Below are 18,868 nucleotides of genomic sequence, written 5' to 3' on the forward strand. Positions count from 1 at the left end.
GAGAGAAGGAGGAGCGCGCGTTCCCTTTAGCTCTCTTCTGAGGGAAGCCACTGCCCCAGAAGCTTTTTCCAATGGCGATACGCTGTGTGTACACTGCTCACTCGCCCTCAGTCTGTGACTTCTCAGGGGGGAAAAACACCTTTGTGGTCTCTTCCAACTATGAGTCTGTGAAGAGATTCCTCCAGAGGTTCCCACCTTTGATCCTCCAGCTATTTTGGACTTCAGTGCCCAGAAGCCTTTGCCCGCATGGCCAATGATGAGGGAATCTGGGAGAGGAATTCAAAAACATCTGGAGGACCAGCGGTTGATAGAACCACTGCAACCACATCACAGTCCCTAAAATACACTCATCTCTCTATATCTGTGGCTTTGATTATTCATGGATTTGATTAATATGTTCTCTCTAGGAATATCTAGGTCCTCCAGCGCAACTCAGTGCTCAGCTTTAACTGAAAGTTGCACTGAAAGACCTAGAGATCTGTAGAGAGAAGAATAGGCATAGATCCTCCAGTGTGGTTCTCTGGTCAGTGTCTGTCAGATGCTGGCCACAGAATTGCACTGGAGGACCTAGAGATTCCAGCTCTCAGAAGCCTCAGCCGTGTTCAATAGCCTGGGATTCCACAGAAGAACATCCACAGAGTAATGACTGATATTCTCCAGGTGGATATACCACTGGATCCTCGCATTTTTTTGTTGAATATGACTTGTGTAATGGGTGATCCTAATGTAAAAAAGAAGTGCTTTTTAATTCTTTATATGGTCACTCTAGGTCGAATCATATGCACAATACTGGAAAAGGAAGGTAATCCCTTGTGAATCAGAATGGTTAAATAAGCTATGGGAAGCCAAAGAAATGGATATGTTAACAGAGAGTATGAAGAATAAAGATGTGAAGAGAGTTAATATAAGATGGGAATGTTTGGAAATATACTGTGGATTAAAGAAGCTATACATAATTTAGAGTTTAAAAGAACAGTAACCCAAGAGGTTTATATTTGTCTAGTTTTGTCCTTTTTTCTTCAAGGTAAATTAATTGTGGGCATTAATATTTTTGTGGGTTTTTTCTTTTCCTTTTTTCATTGTATAAAGATTATATTTAGATAAGATAGCAAAAGCTAGGTTTTGTTTTTAGGTCTCAACCTAGCGGAATACGATGTAATGTTAAAATTAGTTAAATACCACAAACTGTGTTGGAAGTACTTGAAGGGACAATTTTAAGATGAGAAAATAAGCATGTATATTTTTTCTGGTTATTTGCTTGTTTTCTTCTTTGTCTTGTTGTGTTAGATGTTGGTTTTGTTGTTTATGTCCTTATTTGTTTGTTATGTCTCGTTGTTTAGTCAATAAAATTTTAAAAAAAAGAAATCCAAAATCCCTTAAAGAGCATAGTTTGGGGATTACTAGAGTCTGTTGTTGTTGTTGTGTGCCCTCAATTCCTGTCTCCGATTTATGGCCAGTAGCGTTGAGTCAATTGGGACTTCAGTCAGACTCATGTAGCTTCAGAAAAATGACAGACTGACTGAACTTGAGACTTGTACATTTTATTGACTTTACTTGCTCTTTCAGTAGAAGGAAAGTGCAGGGTGCATTTCTTGGAAGGGAAGGGCAAATGTGTTAGTTAGGCAATGGGCTTGAGACAGAATGATCCTTCTAAAGCACATTCCTTTTCCAAGCAGATCTCAAGCGCCAACTCAAACCCACCGCCTAACACACATGGTGTTCCCTCTGAGAAATGCACCCACCTTCTTTTTTCTGTTAAACGTTGCCTCCTAGATTCTATGATTCTGACTTGAGACAAGACTACATCCACACTGCAGAAATAACCCAGTTTGACACCACTTCTAACTGCCATGGCTCAGTGCTATGGAATTCTGGGATCTGTCTGTAAGACGTTTAGCCACCTCTGTCAGAGAGCTCTGGTGCCACAAACTATGGTATGGATGCAGCCTTGGTGACTGATTGATGGCACACTTCACGGTCTTGGGAGTAAAGGCTGAAACACTGAAGCTTCGTATTGACTGCTGCTTCCCTCTTGCCACTCGCATACACACATTGAAGAACCCGCCAAGTTTTACACTCAACCTATCCATGAGTCATCTCAAAATCCATAATTTTGGCCTCAAAACCTGCCCTCGAATTATACATAAGGTTGATTTATAGTTGAGTATATATTGTACCAATGTTTCCATCCTTAAATACAAATTGAGTATCCCTCATCTGAAATGCATGGAACCAGAAGGGCTTCAGAGTTTGGATTTTATTTTTTTGTAATATTTTACATTTTAGAATACAAGTAGTATTTCATGTACTGTATTTGTAAGGCTAGAGAGAGTTGCAGCTAGAGACACACATGACAATCTGTGAAATGGTGAGAATCCAAGCACAGTGCTTGGTACAAATGGTGCCCCATTTCACAGATCCTCGTGTCACTCTCAAGCCTTGCATCTATCTCCAGCCTCACTGAAAACGACAGTACAGATGTCTAAGAAGCCCACCAGCAGCCCTCTTCTTCCATGTAAACGAATGAGAAAGAGCACTGCAACCACTGCCTCAAAACATGTTGGCGCTCACAAAGTTTCAGATTTTGGAGCATTTCAGATTTTGGTTTCTTGAATAAAGGATATCCTCTTCAGCAGAAAATGATCTGGTAATAGAATTGGTATAACAGGTGGATAAATTTGAAGGAGCAGTCCTAGGATCTTCTTAAATGTGTATTTCTGAATATAGGCTATCTTTTATGAAATGCTTGCAAGCATTTCATCTCACCATTATAATTCTCTTTTGGTTTCTAGAATGTGGGTTAAGGCCTGCTGTGCAACTCAGAACAGAGCCTCGGATTATAGGTGGTCGTGATGCTCAGCTTGGGGCATGGCCATGGCAAGTTAGCCTTCAGCTTTACCGCTTTGGTATTGGATATCACCATGTTTGTGGTGGAGCTTTAATTAATAAGAACTCTGTGCTGACAGCAGCCCACTGTGTTAAAAGATGGAAGTAGGTATCTCTTAGTTTTGAATCCTTTCATTATAAATTTAGGTGAATGTAGTATTTTATTTTTAAATTTTATTTTATTTGTAAATTTATAAAATTTCAGTATTTGTTCAGCTATATGTGAATTCACTTTGTTTTTCTCAATGTTTATCAGCCTACTCATACTCTATGTTTGTGGCACCTGTTATTGGAGTAAAACCTACATATAAAAGGTATCTGCATATGCAGACTGCCAAAATAAAGCTGCTTCGGGTCTCTTTGGAGGTATGCTGTTTAAATGATGCATGCATCCTAAGAGTCTGGAAGCTGCACCAAAGCTGGACTCCAGTGCTTAGGAATGGAGTGTGTCTTTGGCGCGACCTCCAGACTCTTAGGACCCATGCATCATTTAAATAGCATACCTCCAAAGAGACCCGGAGCAGCTTTATTTTGGCAGTCTGTAACAGGCCAGAGTTCTTATGATGTTGGTTGGCCAGCCTTTCACTTCTGTTTATACTATGGTGGATGATGGGAATCAATGTCATTAGGGATAAGCCACAGCTGAGTAAAACCAAAATTGATGGGGGAAGGAGGAAGTGGGTACCCAAAAACATTCTGTAAGAAGAAGCCAGGGGAAGGAAAGCAGGGTGCTAGTCTGTCTGGAGAGCTTTAGAATGTAAAGGCAAACTTGTGGCAAGAAAGATAAAAAGTACAGAAGTAGTTTGCAAAATGGACAGTTAAACTTGCCATGAGAGGTCCTTCCAGTCAGTGAGGAGTTCAGCAGCAGGAAAACGTTCCTTTTTGATAGCAGGCAGGGGCAAGCAATTGAAATCTTGTCTACCCATTAGAGGGACTACTTTAGTTGAATAACTTGCAGAAAATTAAGAACCAGAAACGTCAGAAACGTTTAGCCAGAATGTATTTAATGAAATAACTTAATTTCCTGTTTTAGGATGCAAAGAGAAGAAACAGGCATGTCATTGGAATTCCTAATTAACTGACAGGGGAAATATGCAAACACAATCCACACTCACACACACCCCACCCTTTCCCTTGACAGGAAAGGCCTTGTATTTTATAGGTGGGGTCTGCCTGCTGCTCCCCTCTTCACTGAAAGGATGCTTCATGGTAAGGCCAACTTTCTATTTTCAGCCAGCCAAGGGAGAACAAGAAAGAAAGGGTAGGTGGACCAATTGACCCTATAAAATCTGGTGCATGAGATTCTATCTAAGAGATTGCATGGAAATAAAGCTGTTTCATTTATTGAATTAATATAGATGAACTCACCCAAATGATATCCTTACACAAAAAGATTAGTAAAATGTGAGCTAGATGATACAACTGTTAGGTGGATTTGTAGTCGGTTGACTGACCAAACCCAAAGAATGTTCACCAATGGCTCCTCTTCATCCTGGAGAGAAGTGACCAGTGGGTGCCACAGGGGTCTGTCCTGGGCCCAGTGCTATGCAACATCTCTATCAATTACTTGGATGATATAATAGAGGGCATGTTTATCAAATTTACAGATGTCACCAAATAAGAAGGGATAGCCAATATCCCAGTGGACAGAATCATAATTCAAAATTACCTTAACAGATTAGAGAATTGTGCCAAATCTGACAAAATGAATTTCAACAGGTAGAAATGTAATGTGCCACACCTAGGCAGAAAAATGAAAGGCTCAGATATAGATTGGTTGGCACTTGGCTTGACAACAGTTCATGCAAAAGGGATCTAGAAGTTTGCATATGTGGCAGAGCTGCCTTCTTAGGAAGTTTTTAAACAGAAGTTGGATGGCCATCTGTCAGGTGTGCTTTGATTGTGTGTTCCTGCATGACAGGGAGGTGGACTGGATGGCCCTTGTGGTCTCGTCTGACTATGATTCTAAATAGTAGCTCAGTGGATATTGTTAAGTGGTGTGTCAGCAAACAATACTGTAGAACCCAACTACTAATGTTATGGGTGTGATCCCTAATGAAGGAACCTTATATTGTAACAAGGAACCCAGAAAGATACATTCCTAGATCCACCTTTTGTCTGCTTGCTGTAGGACACAAAGTGGATGTGTGCACATTTCATTTTTTGTCTTCAGTGCAGCACTTGTTAAGCATTGACCAGAAAGCAAGAACCTCTGGTAATGATAAATTCCATGCTTTAACCCTGTTGATTTTATACCATCACTGGAACACCTTCCACATCATCTCTTGATTTACTTGTCAGGTGATTGTCAAGGGCAAACTAGTGGTTGCTACCTCTAACCACTAAACTTGATTTCAGTATTTGTTTCCATACCATCCAGATGCTGAGTTTTTGGAGTTTGGCTAAAGAACAAGGGAAAAAGACATCCAGATTCATTTGTATTTGCCAAAGCTAGCCTGTAATGACATTAAAGCTTTTGGGGCTGTTTAGCTTAGAAAAAAGTAAGGGGAGACATAATAGAGGGGTATAAAAGTAGACATGGTAGATACGAAGAAACTTTCCTCCTTGTCTCATAATGCTAGAATCCAGGATCATCCACTGAAGATGAGTTGTGAAAAGGATTAAGGACAAGTAACAGGAAGCACTTTTTCACGTAATATACAGTATAATGAAACTATGGAACTTACTGCCACAAGCTGTAGCTGTGGCTTTTAATTTACCTGGCTTTAAAAGCAGAATGGATAAAGTTATGAAGGTTAGGGCCCCCAGTGGCAACTGAGCAAGGATGGCTATAAATTACAGTCAGCCTTCCATATCCACGGATATTTTATCCATGGATTCAAGCATCCACAGATTTAAAATATTCCAAAAAATATAAATTCCACGAAGCAAACCTTGGTTTTGCCTTATTAGAAAAGGAACACTTTTTACTATGGCATTGTATTTAATGGGACTTGAGCATCCATAGATTTTGGTATCCCCGGGGGTCCTGGAACCAAACACTAGCAGATACCAAGGGCCCACTGTACTTCCAATATCAGAGGCAACAGCCAGTCAGTGTGGTGTAATGGTTTGAGCGTTGGACTATAATTCTGGAGATCAAAGTTCAATTCTCCGCATGGCCATGGAAATCAACTGATGGGCAAGTCACACACTCTCAGCCCCAGAAAGCCCTTTGAAAGGTTCGCCTAAGAATCACCGTAAGCTGGAAATGACTTAAAGGCACACAGCAACACTGGAGGCAACATGCATCTGTGTATTTGTTGTTGAGAAGTAGAAGAGGGAGGTTGCAGTTGCAATAGCAGTCACATCCTGTTGGTTGAGCTTCCTTTGAGCAACTGATCAGCCACTGAATGTTGAACTAGGCAGGTCTTTGCCTTATCAACATGGATCTTCTTTTGTTCATTAAAATCAGCAACAGAAATAACATGCTTTATTGCACCCAAAGGGAAATGTTTACTTATTTAGCAAAATTTCTAGACCACTGATTATAAAACCACATTTTCATTGTATGACCACAGACCAAGAATACCTTAAAATAACATGTAACATTTAACAAGTTTAAAAGCCAAAAACAAGAATTAAGGGGGAAAGCAAGCAAATAAATGGATGCAGCCTCTTACATAAAAAGAAAAAAAAAAGGGGGGGAGTCCAAATATACTACAACTGAATCAGTATACTACATCCAATTTGCATTTTAAACAATTCTAGACACTCCAGAAAGAATTTCATCCCCCACCCACAGCTGTACTTGCAGCTGAAGCATTGCTTAGCAACCTGATTTGGGCTGGATGCACTGAGGGCATTTAAATACCAAAATTTATCAACTGAATGGGAATGTTTGGGTGTAGGAGCTGGTTGAAATTGAAAGTTTACTTTGCTGTAGCTGCCTGTCTAAAAGTGGTTACATTTTCAAATGCAAATATAATCATGTAAAAGTTGAATGCAGAACTGAAAGTGAATACTTTGCCAAAATGTAACAAAATGGTTGCTCAGGGCATGTTGGTCCCTATCTCCTTTTCAGGTTTTAGCCATCATTGATAACTATTGGATGTATGGATCAAAATCTAACTTACTCAAAGTGAACCTGCATAAGAGTAGTGCCCTTGTGAATAAAATTTTTTCATTGTATTAAACATGATTCTGAACTCTTTCTATACATTTCATGAGATCCATGCTATATTTGACAACTCACATCAAAAGATATAGGAAGTTGCATATTTTTAGCTGCTAAACATATGGTCCTCACTCAGGCAGTACAGTTAATGTCTCCCAGTGAGATACTTATGGTATACAATGCTGTTTCATTCATTTTAAAGCAGTAGTTCTCAACCTTCCTAATGCTGTGACCTTTTAATACAGTTCTTCCATGTTTTGGTGACCCTGGTGTTTCAGTTCCTAAGACCATTGGAAATATGTGATTTCCGATGGTCTTAGGCAACCCCTGTGAAAGGGTTGTTTGACCCCGAAAGGGGGTGGCAATCCACAGGTTGAGAACTGCTGTTTTAGAGTATGCAAGTAATTTCTTTCATTTTGCAAGTTATGATTTCCATAGGTTCTGAAGAATATTTTGTTACCTGCAATATGCATCTTTTTAATGGTTATTTTGAACAATAGGTCTCAACGGCAAACTGCTTTATGCAGCTTCATTCAGTTTCTTTCAAAATGGATCCCATTCAGGTGAAAAGCAGGATATAAATTATTTAATTATAAATATATAAATAAATAGGTGATTTATTATGGTACAGAAAACAGCCACTGCTCAAGAAACAGCTCCACACATATAGGATTATTTTTGCCTGTTTTAAGTATTTGCATTGTTAATCATTGTGTGATATTCTCTTGATATTGGTATACCAGCTTCTGACGAGAACTATTTTCTCCAGTTGTAAATAGACTTTTCATGTGGGAAAGTTAGCATTATCTACTAGTGAATTGCTCACATAGGAAAACTGCATTAAAACTGCTATGTATTACTGAACCATTTGCTATGATGAGATTCCACATTTATTATTTGAAGGACATTTATAAATCTAATTTAAGTCTTGCCCCATGCTTATCATTTTGCATATTTAAAGGTACAAGATGACTTACAAAACATCTGATGTAAAGTGATGTAATAAATGTTGATTTTTAAAGCAGTTTTATTCTCTTCTAGGCATCCAGACTTTTGGAGAGTTGTACTTGGTTTGCATCACCTTTTTGACCATCGGGGTCATACTGTAAAGAGCCTGGTCACAGCTATTGACATCCATTCTAACTTCCAGAGGGAGTCCTATGAAAATGACGTTGCTTTGCTTAAATTAGAAAGATCTGTTATATTCAATGATTATATCCAGCCCATCTGTTTACCTGACCCTTCTCTTCCTATAACAGATGAAACCTTATGTTACATAACTGGATGGGGGAGCATAAAGGAGAAAGGTAAAAAAAAAACCTTTTAAAGTTTAATGTAAATTATTGTTAAAGAGACTAATAGAGCTCATAAAAATATAAAGTTTCTTTCCTGTGAAGAGATTTACTAGTATTTCATAATGGCAGAAAAAAAATGGTTGGGTATGAATGTTTAGGGAGCCGTTACAATCCACAGAGATAGAATTGTTTGTTGCATTTTCATCTTATTCTTAACTGTATACTTAAGATAGAGATTTTCAGTTTTACATAATTTGTTCTGACCTTGCTTCCCCAAACAGCAAGAATAGGCTTAAAATAGGCTTAAAATAAGAAAAATGCACATAACATCTAACAAGTTTAAAAGCCAGAAACAAAAATAAGCAACCTCTTTGCATACTGTTTTAGCAGGCCTCTCCCAATATGTCTGTCCCTAAATACACTCTAAGAGATAGGAGTAGGGAAATCTTTGCATATTTCCCTCGCTCTGTTCAGTTTTAGGCCTAGCAGGAATTGATCAAATTTTTAAAAATGGTGTTTCTTGGGCTTACTTTACCCAGTGAGGCCAAAAACAAGGAAAATTATGCCCACGCCCCTAAGTAGCATTCGATGCTATTGGGGGAAGGGGGATGAAGGCCCCATCATCCCTACTACAGATCAGGTTCTGGATCCCTATTGGCACCCATGGATCCCTGAAGGTTTCTACCCCCAGTTCCCTTAAATAGATATTTGAGGAATCCAGGGGGCATTATGGTCTTAGCCATGTTTTCAGATTAGAGCCCTCTCCTACATTCCTAAGATTCAGAAGGGGACTTTTTTTTCCAAACAGAAAGCAAAAATGGCCTTGGGGCATGAAGAAATACATGTAACTCATAGGCTGCACTTTGCCAATTCCGGGTAAGGTGAGTGCGAAAGTCTTTTCTTTAACAAGATTCTCAGGAATTGCAATATATCTTGCCTGTAGAAGTACATTTTGATCAAGTAGTTTATTGTGGCACCAGAGATCTCTGGCAGAAAAGGCTAAAGTCTCACAAAACCACAGTTCCCAGAATTCCCCAGTATTGAGCTAGGGCAGTTAAAGTCGTCTCCAACAGGATTATTTCTGCAGTGTGTTTTGGACCTTAGTTTCTGAAACAGCAGAAAACAAGCTTACCCCATCTTCAATTTGACATCCCTTCAAATATTTAAACATGGCTATCAGATTTGAATAAAGATGAAGAAGGAAACAAAAACAATCACCATACCAAAATATGATATGAAAAATATACTAACAGAATTACAAATAATGTAAGAAATAGATTTGCACTATTAAGCATAATCGAACAGGAACTAGAGGAACTATGATCAGAAACCAAGGACATAGTAAAGGAAGAATGAAGATGGAGACTAACAGTGGCCAAAAGGAAAGAGAAGATACAATAGATAACATAGGAAACACTTCAAGCTGTAAAGGAAAGAAGAGAAGCTAAAAAAGAGAGAGATAGGAACAATACCAGAACCATGAATGCAATTGTCTGACAACTACCGTATTTTCCGACGTATAAGGCGACTGGGGGTATAAGGCGACCCCCAAGTCGCCCGCCGGCAGCATCCCTGGCCTCCCCTGAGGGGGTCTCGTGCCAGCTGGAGGGGCCTCTCTGGAGACCTGAGAGAGGATCCGCGGTGGCTGGGCTCTCGCCATTTTTCTTCCAAAAGGCAGTGGGGAAGTGGCTCCAGAGCCAGACGGGCAGAGGAAAAGAGCTGGCCCCTTACTCCTCGATGCCACTGCCGCCGCCAGGGATCCTCTGATCCAGCAGCTTCAGAGGTTCGCCACAGAAGCCGCTGGAAGAGCGGAGGATCCCGGATGGCAGCAGCAGCTTCCGCAGCGGACTTCTGAAGCTGCTGGAGGATTGGAGGATCCCCAGCGGCGGCGGCGCCGAGGAGTAAGGGGCCGGCTCTTTTCCAGCAAGGACCCCAGAGACAGGGAGGTGGCTATGCCATTCACCTGTCTCTGGGGTAAAAATCCGGCGCATAAGGCAGACTTCAAGAGTCGCCTTATATGCTGGAAAATACGGTAGTGTATAAGAATAAAGAAAACTACTATAATAACCAATTCAGAGAAACAAAAAGCAGTAACAAAAAAATAAAAAACTAGCGACTTCTTCTTCAAGATCCTCAAAGGAAAGTTCAAACCAAGAGCAGGGGTGCTCTATGATCAGAAGAAGAATATACTAACAAGATCAAGAAAAAAATTTTTAAAATGGAAGAGCCATATAAGAGAGAAGAAAAAAAGAATGACACATGGAATGAAGAACCATATGAAGATGAACCCCAAATCCTGGAGAAGTGAGATGGAAGCTGCAGTAAGAAATACTAGGAAGAATAAATCACCAGGAACAGATGATACTCCAATAGAATTGCTACAACCCAAGCAGACAGAATCAACTCTAGTGATAACTAAAATATGGCAACAAATACAGAAAAAAAAGCAGTGGTCAATTGTGAAGGTTCTGTACGCCGCTGCCCCCCACTACTGCTAAGCTGAATGAGACTCTTGAAGCCCAACTTTTGTCCAAAAACAACTTGTGCCACTTCCCAATGATTAACAGTACACCCTAGCAACTCATTGGGACATGCTGGACTTATTTTTTTTTTTTTTTAATGAATTTTATTATAAAATCAAAAATACAAATTATTTACAACACAAAACACCATTAAACCTCTCATTACCTAATAACAATGAAAAACAACAGAAAGGAAAGTTAAAAAACAGCAAATAAAAAATAACTCGACCACACCACATTCTATATTATCTGCCTAATACATAATAACTTTTAGACTCGATATACATGCAAAAAATCGAAATACCAAAGCAGAAAGGATAAATAAAAATGATGAAGCAAAAAAGCTACCGTTACATCACCATTACCATCATTTAAACATGACTTCCTTCCTGTCCTTGTAGTTGATATTATGGAGAATGTTCCCCTTTTTGACTGCTTCTTTAATGTACTGCTTTATATTTCTGTTGACACAAAGTTACTTACTGTTTCCTTTAATTAATTTCTATATCTACTTTAAATATGTAATATCTATCACTAATATTGTTTATGCTTTTGATACTCTTTCCTTAGTGTTATATTATCCTTAGTCCTTTTTATAAGTTTTAACGTTATTGTTACTTTTTACAATTGCCCTTCTATTCTATAATCCCTATTTTTTCCTTAGCACTTTAACACCTTCTTAATATCCTAAGTACATCATTTACCATCTTAGGCCGTTTTCTTTTTCCCCTCCTTCCTTGCTAATCTTTCTTCTGCTTCATTGCGAATCATTTCTAAGCAAACATGTTCACTTTATCACATCATCATTATCGTATTCTGGTCTGCCCTTTTTTCCCCCACTGTTGGGTTTTCTTTAATTTCCATTCCCTTGCAGAAGGCCTTTTCCTCTGCCGCCGGTTATCAACTAGATATCAGTTTCCCATTTATGTTCTTTTCGAGTATGCTTCGTCTGCTTATTATTCCCAACAAAATAACCAATTATATCCTTTTTTATTTTAATGTTTATATTTTTCTTATCTTTCCCGAGTTATTTGTTTCCAATTTTTTTTTTGCTCTCTCACGTCCCACCCGTGTTTGCATGATTCCTACATTTTCTTTACAGTTCTCAAACATTCTAGCTCTGCTTCTTTGTTTATCTTTCTTCCACTATTTTCTGTGGTTGTAGGTACCTTTTATATTGCTATTTTATAGCTAATTCTCCTTTATATCTCGCCACAGCAGTGTATTTTATTCTTTTGTTCCAATTTTTTCCCCAATCCTTCTAACTTATTGGCCTGCCAATATCCTGTGCCCAAGTTATCTCTAAAGTTGTTGTTATTGTTTTCATTTTCCATTTCCGATCTATGTTTTTCATTTGTATAAGTTTGATTTTTTTGTTCATTCATGCAGGTGGTATTAGGGTTGTTCTGGTTGCCCAGGTTGCGGTCGTTCGTTCCAGGTTTCAATTGTGTTGTGTTTCCTTGGGGTCTAATGTTATATCTTGCCCCCATTTGCGTATAGATGGAACCAAGTTACATTTCAGGCTTCTGCTGAGTAGTCTTCCATCGTTTTTATTTTATTGTCCTACCTCTTTTTTAGTAAGTCTTCATATGATATCCAATCTCTTTTTTCATTTTTTTCTCTCCTAAAAAGGCTTCGTACTTGAGTCCCTCTGGAATTTTTTGTAATATGGGGCTTATATTTTTGTTCCAGATTTAAATAAAGATTTTCTCTACCAAGTGATTGTTGAAGTTTTGATTACTTTAATTTTATCATTAAATTAAGTTCCATGCCACCCCTAGACTTTATCGAATCCCTTAATTCTTATAATTCATGATTTTTAATTTGTATCCAATCTTTTATCCAATTAAGACAGGCGCTTGCGTAGTTGTATATCCTGAAATTTGGCATCCTAATCTCCTTTCTTCTTTTTATCTTGCAAAACTTTTTAATTTGACTCTTGGCTTCTGTTGTTCCAAATTTGAATTAGTTATATCCTTCTCCATATTTTGAAAATGTTATCATTTATAATTATGGGATATTCTGACATAAAAAAAGTAATTATGGGTTTACTTCATTTGTATAGTGGCAATCCGCATAACCAAGACAAATTTAAGTTATTCCATTGTTTCAGATCTTTTTTCTCTTTCCCACTTGTTCTAATTATTTTTGAAAAAGATCTGAATTTTTTCTTGTAATTTGTATTCCCAAATATCTGATTTCTCTCTTTTATTTCACATCCCGATATTCTTTGAATTTCTTCTTTATTTTTTTAGTCATTTTCAATGCCCAATATATTGTTTTATTTTTGTTGATTTTGAGACTCTGCAATCGCCAAATTCTCTAATAGTGTTGAATCTAAAGGTCGTGTTTCCAAGGGATTCGATAATGTCAGAACAGGTCATCTGCATAGCCTTAATTTAAATTCCGAATGTTTAACTTTTACCCACGTATATTCTTTGTTTTTTCCTAATTTTGTTATTCAATATCTCTTAAGCTGTAATAAATATAGGTGAAAGTGGGCAACCTGCCTGGTTCCTTTTCAATTTTGATATTTAGTTTTGTCCGGTTAATTAAAGCTTTTGCATTTTGCTCCTGAATATTGCTGGTACCCATTTATAAATTTTCCCCCAATTCATTCTTTAAACACGCATACTCATATTTCCCAATTTAGGTTGTCGAAGGCCTTTTCAGCGTTGAAAAACTAAAAGCCTTGCCTGTCCTTTCTTTTTTCAGTAATACTCAACCATATCTATAATAGTTCTGATATTGTCTTTTATTTTTGTCTTTTTGGTAAAGAGCCCGATTGATCCCTATTAATCCAATTACCCAATATTTTTTTAACCTTTCTGCTCTTAAAATTCCTGTAAAGATTTTGTAGTCCGACTTTAAAAGAGATATTGGCCTGTAATTTTTAACATCCTCTCGGTCCTTTCTTCTTTTGGAATTAAGTTATTATGATGTTTTCCATGTCTTGGTATTCCCTTTTGCAAGATTTTCGTTCATTACACTTTGAAGTGGTCCTATTAATTTCTCCCTAATTTTTGATAATATATAGACATGCCTGGGACTTCTTACTGCTACCGTGTTTCCTCAAAATAAGACATTGTCTTACATCCCTCCACCACTCCCTTCTCCTTCTGCGTCATGTCCTTTTAGATTGTAAGCCCGAGGGCAGGGAACCGTTTCTACTAAAAGATTGCTCTGTACAGCGCGTGTAAGTTTTCAGCGCGGCATAATAAAGGTTAATAATAATTTAATAATTAAAATAATATATTCACATTATTTTTCCTCAGAAGACACACTAGGCTTATTAGGGGATGTCTTATATTAGTAGTCTGTCACCAACATTTATTCAATATAGTTTCAGTTTATCCCCCCCTTCATGACAACCAAATACAGCTATAGTCATCATATTACAAAAATAATTTAAAACCATTTTAAACTTCCCCAGTCTATTAGCTCTGAAAAACATCTACAGCAATATGTTTACACAAATTTCAAAATATTTCATACAAGAACATCACCCTTTTCCATCTTTTATTCAACTTAATATCTTTTACTGCAGATTCCCATGCCGCTTTCTCTCCAAGTCTAATCTAAGTTTACTGCTTTCACAGCACATCTAGCAGTGTTGAACATGACAGACCTAGTTGTATTAGCTACAAGTACAGTGTACCTCGGGTTACGAAATTAATTCGTTGCCGCCTCCGTTCGTGAACCCGATAGTACATTTCGCAACCCGAAAAGGCTTTCCTTTAGCGCTTGGAACGCGCTAGCCGCCGCTTGGTTTGAATTCCGCACCGAAATAAATTTCGTAACCCGAAAAAAACATCGTTATCCCGGTACACAGTTTTTCCAATCTAACTTTTTCGCTTTATCCCAGGAAAATTTCGTAACGCGATCAATTCGTATCCCGGTGTGGTGACCACCTGTAAGTGATTTCTCCAAGTCATTTTGGTTAGCTACAGTTCTAAACTTCTTCAGAAACTATATCTTGGGAATTTTTACTGTATATCTTACATGTAGCATACTGTATAGTGTATGTGTCTTCAATATCCGCACTTCCACAAATGCAAATACACGTGCTCCTTGGAATTCTTTTTATATTCCCCTTCGATGTAGTTGTTTCTTGTTGGAATTGTAGGACTATAAACGCCCCTATGAAGAGAGGCTGTGATTATTTCTGATAAATATTTTCCTCCAAAAACAACTTTTTAGAAAGGGAAACTTGAAGCTTTATGACATTACTATCCCGCAGAGCATAATGCTCTTGCATCCTTCTTTGCTGAGTCCTCTACTATGCTGTATATCACCAGATTTTAGATTCTATAGATCCAGGCCAAATTTTTCATTTGCCTCCCATTCTGTAGTAGCTATGAATTTTTATAGATGAGAACCTCTTTGTTCATCAACAGTATGAGTACTAATTCTTTGACCCCGAATATTTCAATTTTACAAAATAAAGAAATGATGCATAAAAGAGGTAAAAGATATGGCGACCTTAATCCAACTTATTGCTCACTTAGCTGACTGGTATCCTGATGAAGGCCTAAAATTGTTCTTAAAATTTTATTTTTGTAAGACCTCTAATTATTTGTCTGAATAGTTCCCCTACCTCTGCTTCCAACATGAAATCTGTGATATAAACCTTACAGTTGGCACAATTGCATTTCCATCTTTGACTCTAGCAAATTTAAGACAGTTTGAATAGATGTTGTGCCTTCAAATTTACAGCTGTTCAGATGGCTATTCCATGAGCCGTTTTCAGAAAAGCAAACCCCTAAGTAGTAAATTGCTTGATGTTCCAGGTGTGATGAAACTCATTCAGTACCCATTTATGTTTGGGTGTGTTTGCCAAAGACCATAAACCTTTGTTTTTGTCTAGTTCACAGAGTTGTTCTTTTTACATACTTCTCCAAAAAATTTTCAATAATCTTCTCATACCTATTAAATCTGTGCCAAAAGGACATTTTATAATAATAATAATAATAATAATAATAGAGCTTTTTATGCTTCCTGCCTCTCCCAATTGGATCGAGCGGGATCACAGCAGAGTTTTAAAAATACAATTAAAAACATTACAATATATTACTTCACAAGTAAAACCACAGTTAAAAACATAAACTCAACAATAATGGGGTCGATGCTCTTGTTCCATACAGAAAACAGTCTGTAATTCATAGAAGGTTTCAGGTGGGTATGCATGTCGAAAACAGCTCTGTCTTAAACCGCCTTCTAAAAGCTTCCAGGGATGTAGCAAGGCTTATCTCCTCTGGGAGTCCACTCCATAGTCTAGGGGCAGCTTTTTGGGAAAGTAGCGAAACATTATTTAGATGGCTTGGTACCTCTAACAATTTCTTCCCATTGTTCTAGAGTGCGGGGCGGGATTGTATAGGGCAGGGGTAGGCAACCTGCGGCCCCCGCGGGGCTTGATGCGGCCGGTGAGGCCTTGGGATCGGCCCCAGCCCAGTTTGCCGCCGATGCCGCCGGGGTCTTTGGGGGGCCAATTGTCTATAGAAGCCTCAGAAACATGCATTTATTAATATTTTTTTAAAAATCAGCCAAATTTTTTCGCGTGTCCTCCATTTTTTAAAAAGTGTCTTCCATTTGAAAATTTTGTCCTACATTGTCCTGGTTTATTTATATATTTATTTTTTTAAACAAATTATTTATTATTATTTTTTGGCTTCGGCGCCCCCCGGTTGTTTCTGCGGGGGACCGCACACCCGGTCCCCGGCTCTTGGTGCTCCTCGGTTGCTCCCTGGTATAGGGCGAGATGCGTTCCCATAAATACTTGGGCCCAAGCCATGTCGGGCTTTGTTTAAAGGTTAATAACCAACACCTGCGTATTGTGCTGGGACGCCTAATTGGAAGCCAGTGTTCGATCTTTTCAGAATGTTATGTTGGCAACTTTTTCCGGTGACCAACCTAGCTGCCACATTTTGCACTAATTGGAGCTTCCGAACTTGATACAAGGGTAGACCCATGTAGAGCGCAGTGCAGAAACCAAGACGAGAGATTACCAGAGCATGTACTACAGCTTCAAGGTCCTTTCGGTCTAAGTAGGGTCACAGTTGGCATATCAACCGAAGTTGATACCAAGCACTTCTGGCCGTCACATCTACTTGAGATGACAAACATAGAGACGGATCCAGAAGTACTCCCAAACTGCGAACTTCGTCCTTCAGGGGAAGTGTGACCGTCTAGGAGTGGTTGACAAATTTCCTTCCCTGGGCCTAAGGATCTTATGGCAAGTACCTCCATTTTCTCTGGATTCAGCCTGAGTTTGTTTTTCCTCATCCAGCCCATTACTGACTCAAGGCAGGGATTCAGAGGGTAGATGTCATCCTTAGTCACTGTAACAGTCGGGGACATTGAGAAGTATATTTGGGTGTCATCAGCGTACTGATAACCCTACGCCCCATGTCTCTGGATGATCTCTCCCAGCGGCTTCATGTAAATGTTGAACAGCATGGGGGACAAGATGGCGCCTTGGGGGATGCCAGATGTTAGCTCTTTTCTAGAAGAGCAACTGTCCCCCAGCCTCACCATCTGGAACCTGCCTGAGAGGTAGGATCAGAGCCACTGGAGTGCAGTGCCCCCTATACCAAACTCCCTCAGGCGTTCCAGAAGGATACCATGGTCGATGGTATCTAAAGCCGCTGAGATATCCAAGAGCACTAACAGGGTCACACTTCCCCTGTCTGTGCCCAGACGGAGATCATCGATTAAGGCGACCATGGCTGTCTCCACTCCGTATCCCGCCCTAAAGCTGGTTTGAAATGGGTCCAGATATTTCATCCAAGACAGCTTGGAGTTGGAATGCCACTGCTCTCTCGATCACCTTGCCCAAGAATGGTAATAGGGAGACCGGTCTGTAGTTATTTCTCTCCAGGGGATCTAGGGAGGTTTTTTTTAGAAGTGGTTTAATCACAGCCAATTTTAACTGAGATGGAAATTTGCCCTCCCTAAAGGATGCATTAATTATGGACTGCAATAGTGCAATCATAGCATTCCCTCCCTGGGCAGTCAACCAAGATGGGCAAGGATCAAGAGCGCATGTCGTCTTCCTTACACTTCCAAGGAGCTTGTCCACTTCATCACTCAAAGTGATCCAGTCTAACATGGTCCATGGAGACTCTGGACACCTCTCTTATTGTTTCTGTTATAATGCTGGCGTCAAGATCAGCCCTTATCCAAGAGATTTTGTCTGCAAAAAAGTCATTGAAAGCATCACAGCAAGCTTTAGTTGGTTGAAGTAAAGGGTTCAGAGTGGGAGGCAGTTGGGTTAGCTCTCTAACCACCCTGAACAGCTGTGCTGGACAGGACTCTGCAGATGCGATACGTTCAGCATAGAAATAATTCTTTGCTGCACCTATTGCCACTCCATAAGATTTCAGTAAGTTATCAAGGAGTGTCTTGTCGGATAAGCACTGATGTTTCCGCCAGCAGCGCTCTAGTCAGCTTTCGAGGGCAGACTATCTTAATAGGTCCTCCACCCCCTGGGGAGGATCTGGGTAATTGCCTTCAGTCCCATCTTGACTAGAAAATAGTCCGTCCATGACAGAGCAGAGGTTTGAGTCACCTCTACCATGGCTATTCCTGCTCTGTACTAAAAACCACATTGAGTGTATTACCAGCGCAATGTGTCAGACCTGAGACTAGTTGGGACAGGCCCATGGCTGTCAGGGAAGCCATGAACTCCCGTGCTGCACCTGATAGATCTGTTGAGCCAGCCTCGAAGGGGATGTTGAGGTCCCCCAGATCAAGGAGTCTGGGGGACTCCAGCACCAGCTCCGAGACCAGCTGTGTCAGCTCGGTCAGGAAGTCTGTTAGGCTACGAGGTGGATGGTAGACCAACATTATCCCCAGACTGTCCCTGGCCTTCAGGCTCAGGTAAATACACTTGATGTGGCTAGTTTTCCAGACAGGTCTTCTAGCCAAGGTGTGAATGTTTTTATGGACTAAGACAATCCCTCCCCCTCGCCCACTTTCCCTAACCTGCTCCTTAACGACATAACCGGTTGGGAGGGCCTGGGCCCAAACTGCATTACTCTCGGCCCCCA

At 39.6% G+C, this 18,868-nt stretch overlaps 1 protein-coding gene across 3 annotated transcripts in view; it reads left to right on the forward strand.

Moving 5' to 3' along the window:
* Positions 1-18,868, forward strand: part of LOC121921321 (transmembrane protease serine 12-like) — a 30,862-nt gene that overhangs the window by 3,595 nt on the left and 8,399 nt on the right. For 2 of the 3 annotated variants that reach the window (XM_042449233.1, XM_042449232.1), the window contains exons 2-3: positions 2,793-2,991; positions 8,045-8,310. In XM_042449233.1, the coding sequence (XP_042305167.1) occupies positions 2,793-2,991; positions 8,045-8,310 (465 nt within the window). Of the gene's footprint in view, positions 1-683; positions 803-2,792; positions 2,992-8,044; positions 8,311-18,868 lie in introns of those variants that run through there. The other variant, XM_042449231.1, reaches the window with a different exon arrangement.

The sequence above is a fragment of the Sceloporus undulatus genome, chromosome 2, assembly GCF_019175285.1.
Source record: "Sceloporus undulatus isolate JIND9_A2432 ecotype Alabama chromosome 2, SceUnd_v1.1, whole genome shotgun sequence".
NCBI classification, from domain to species: domain Eukaryota; kingdom Metazoa; phylum Chordata; class Lepidosauria; order Squamata; family Phrynosomatidae; genus Sceloporus; species Sceloporus undulatus.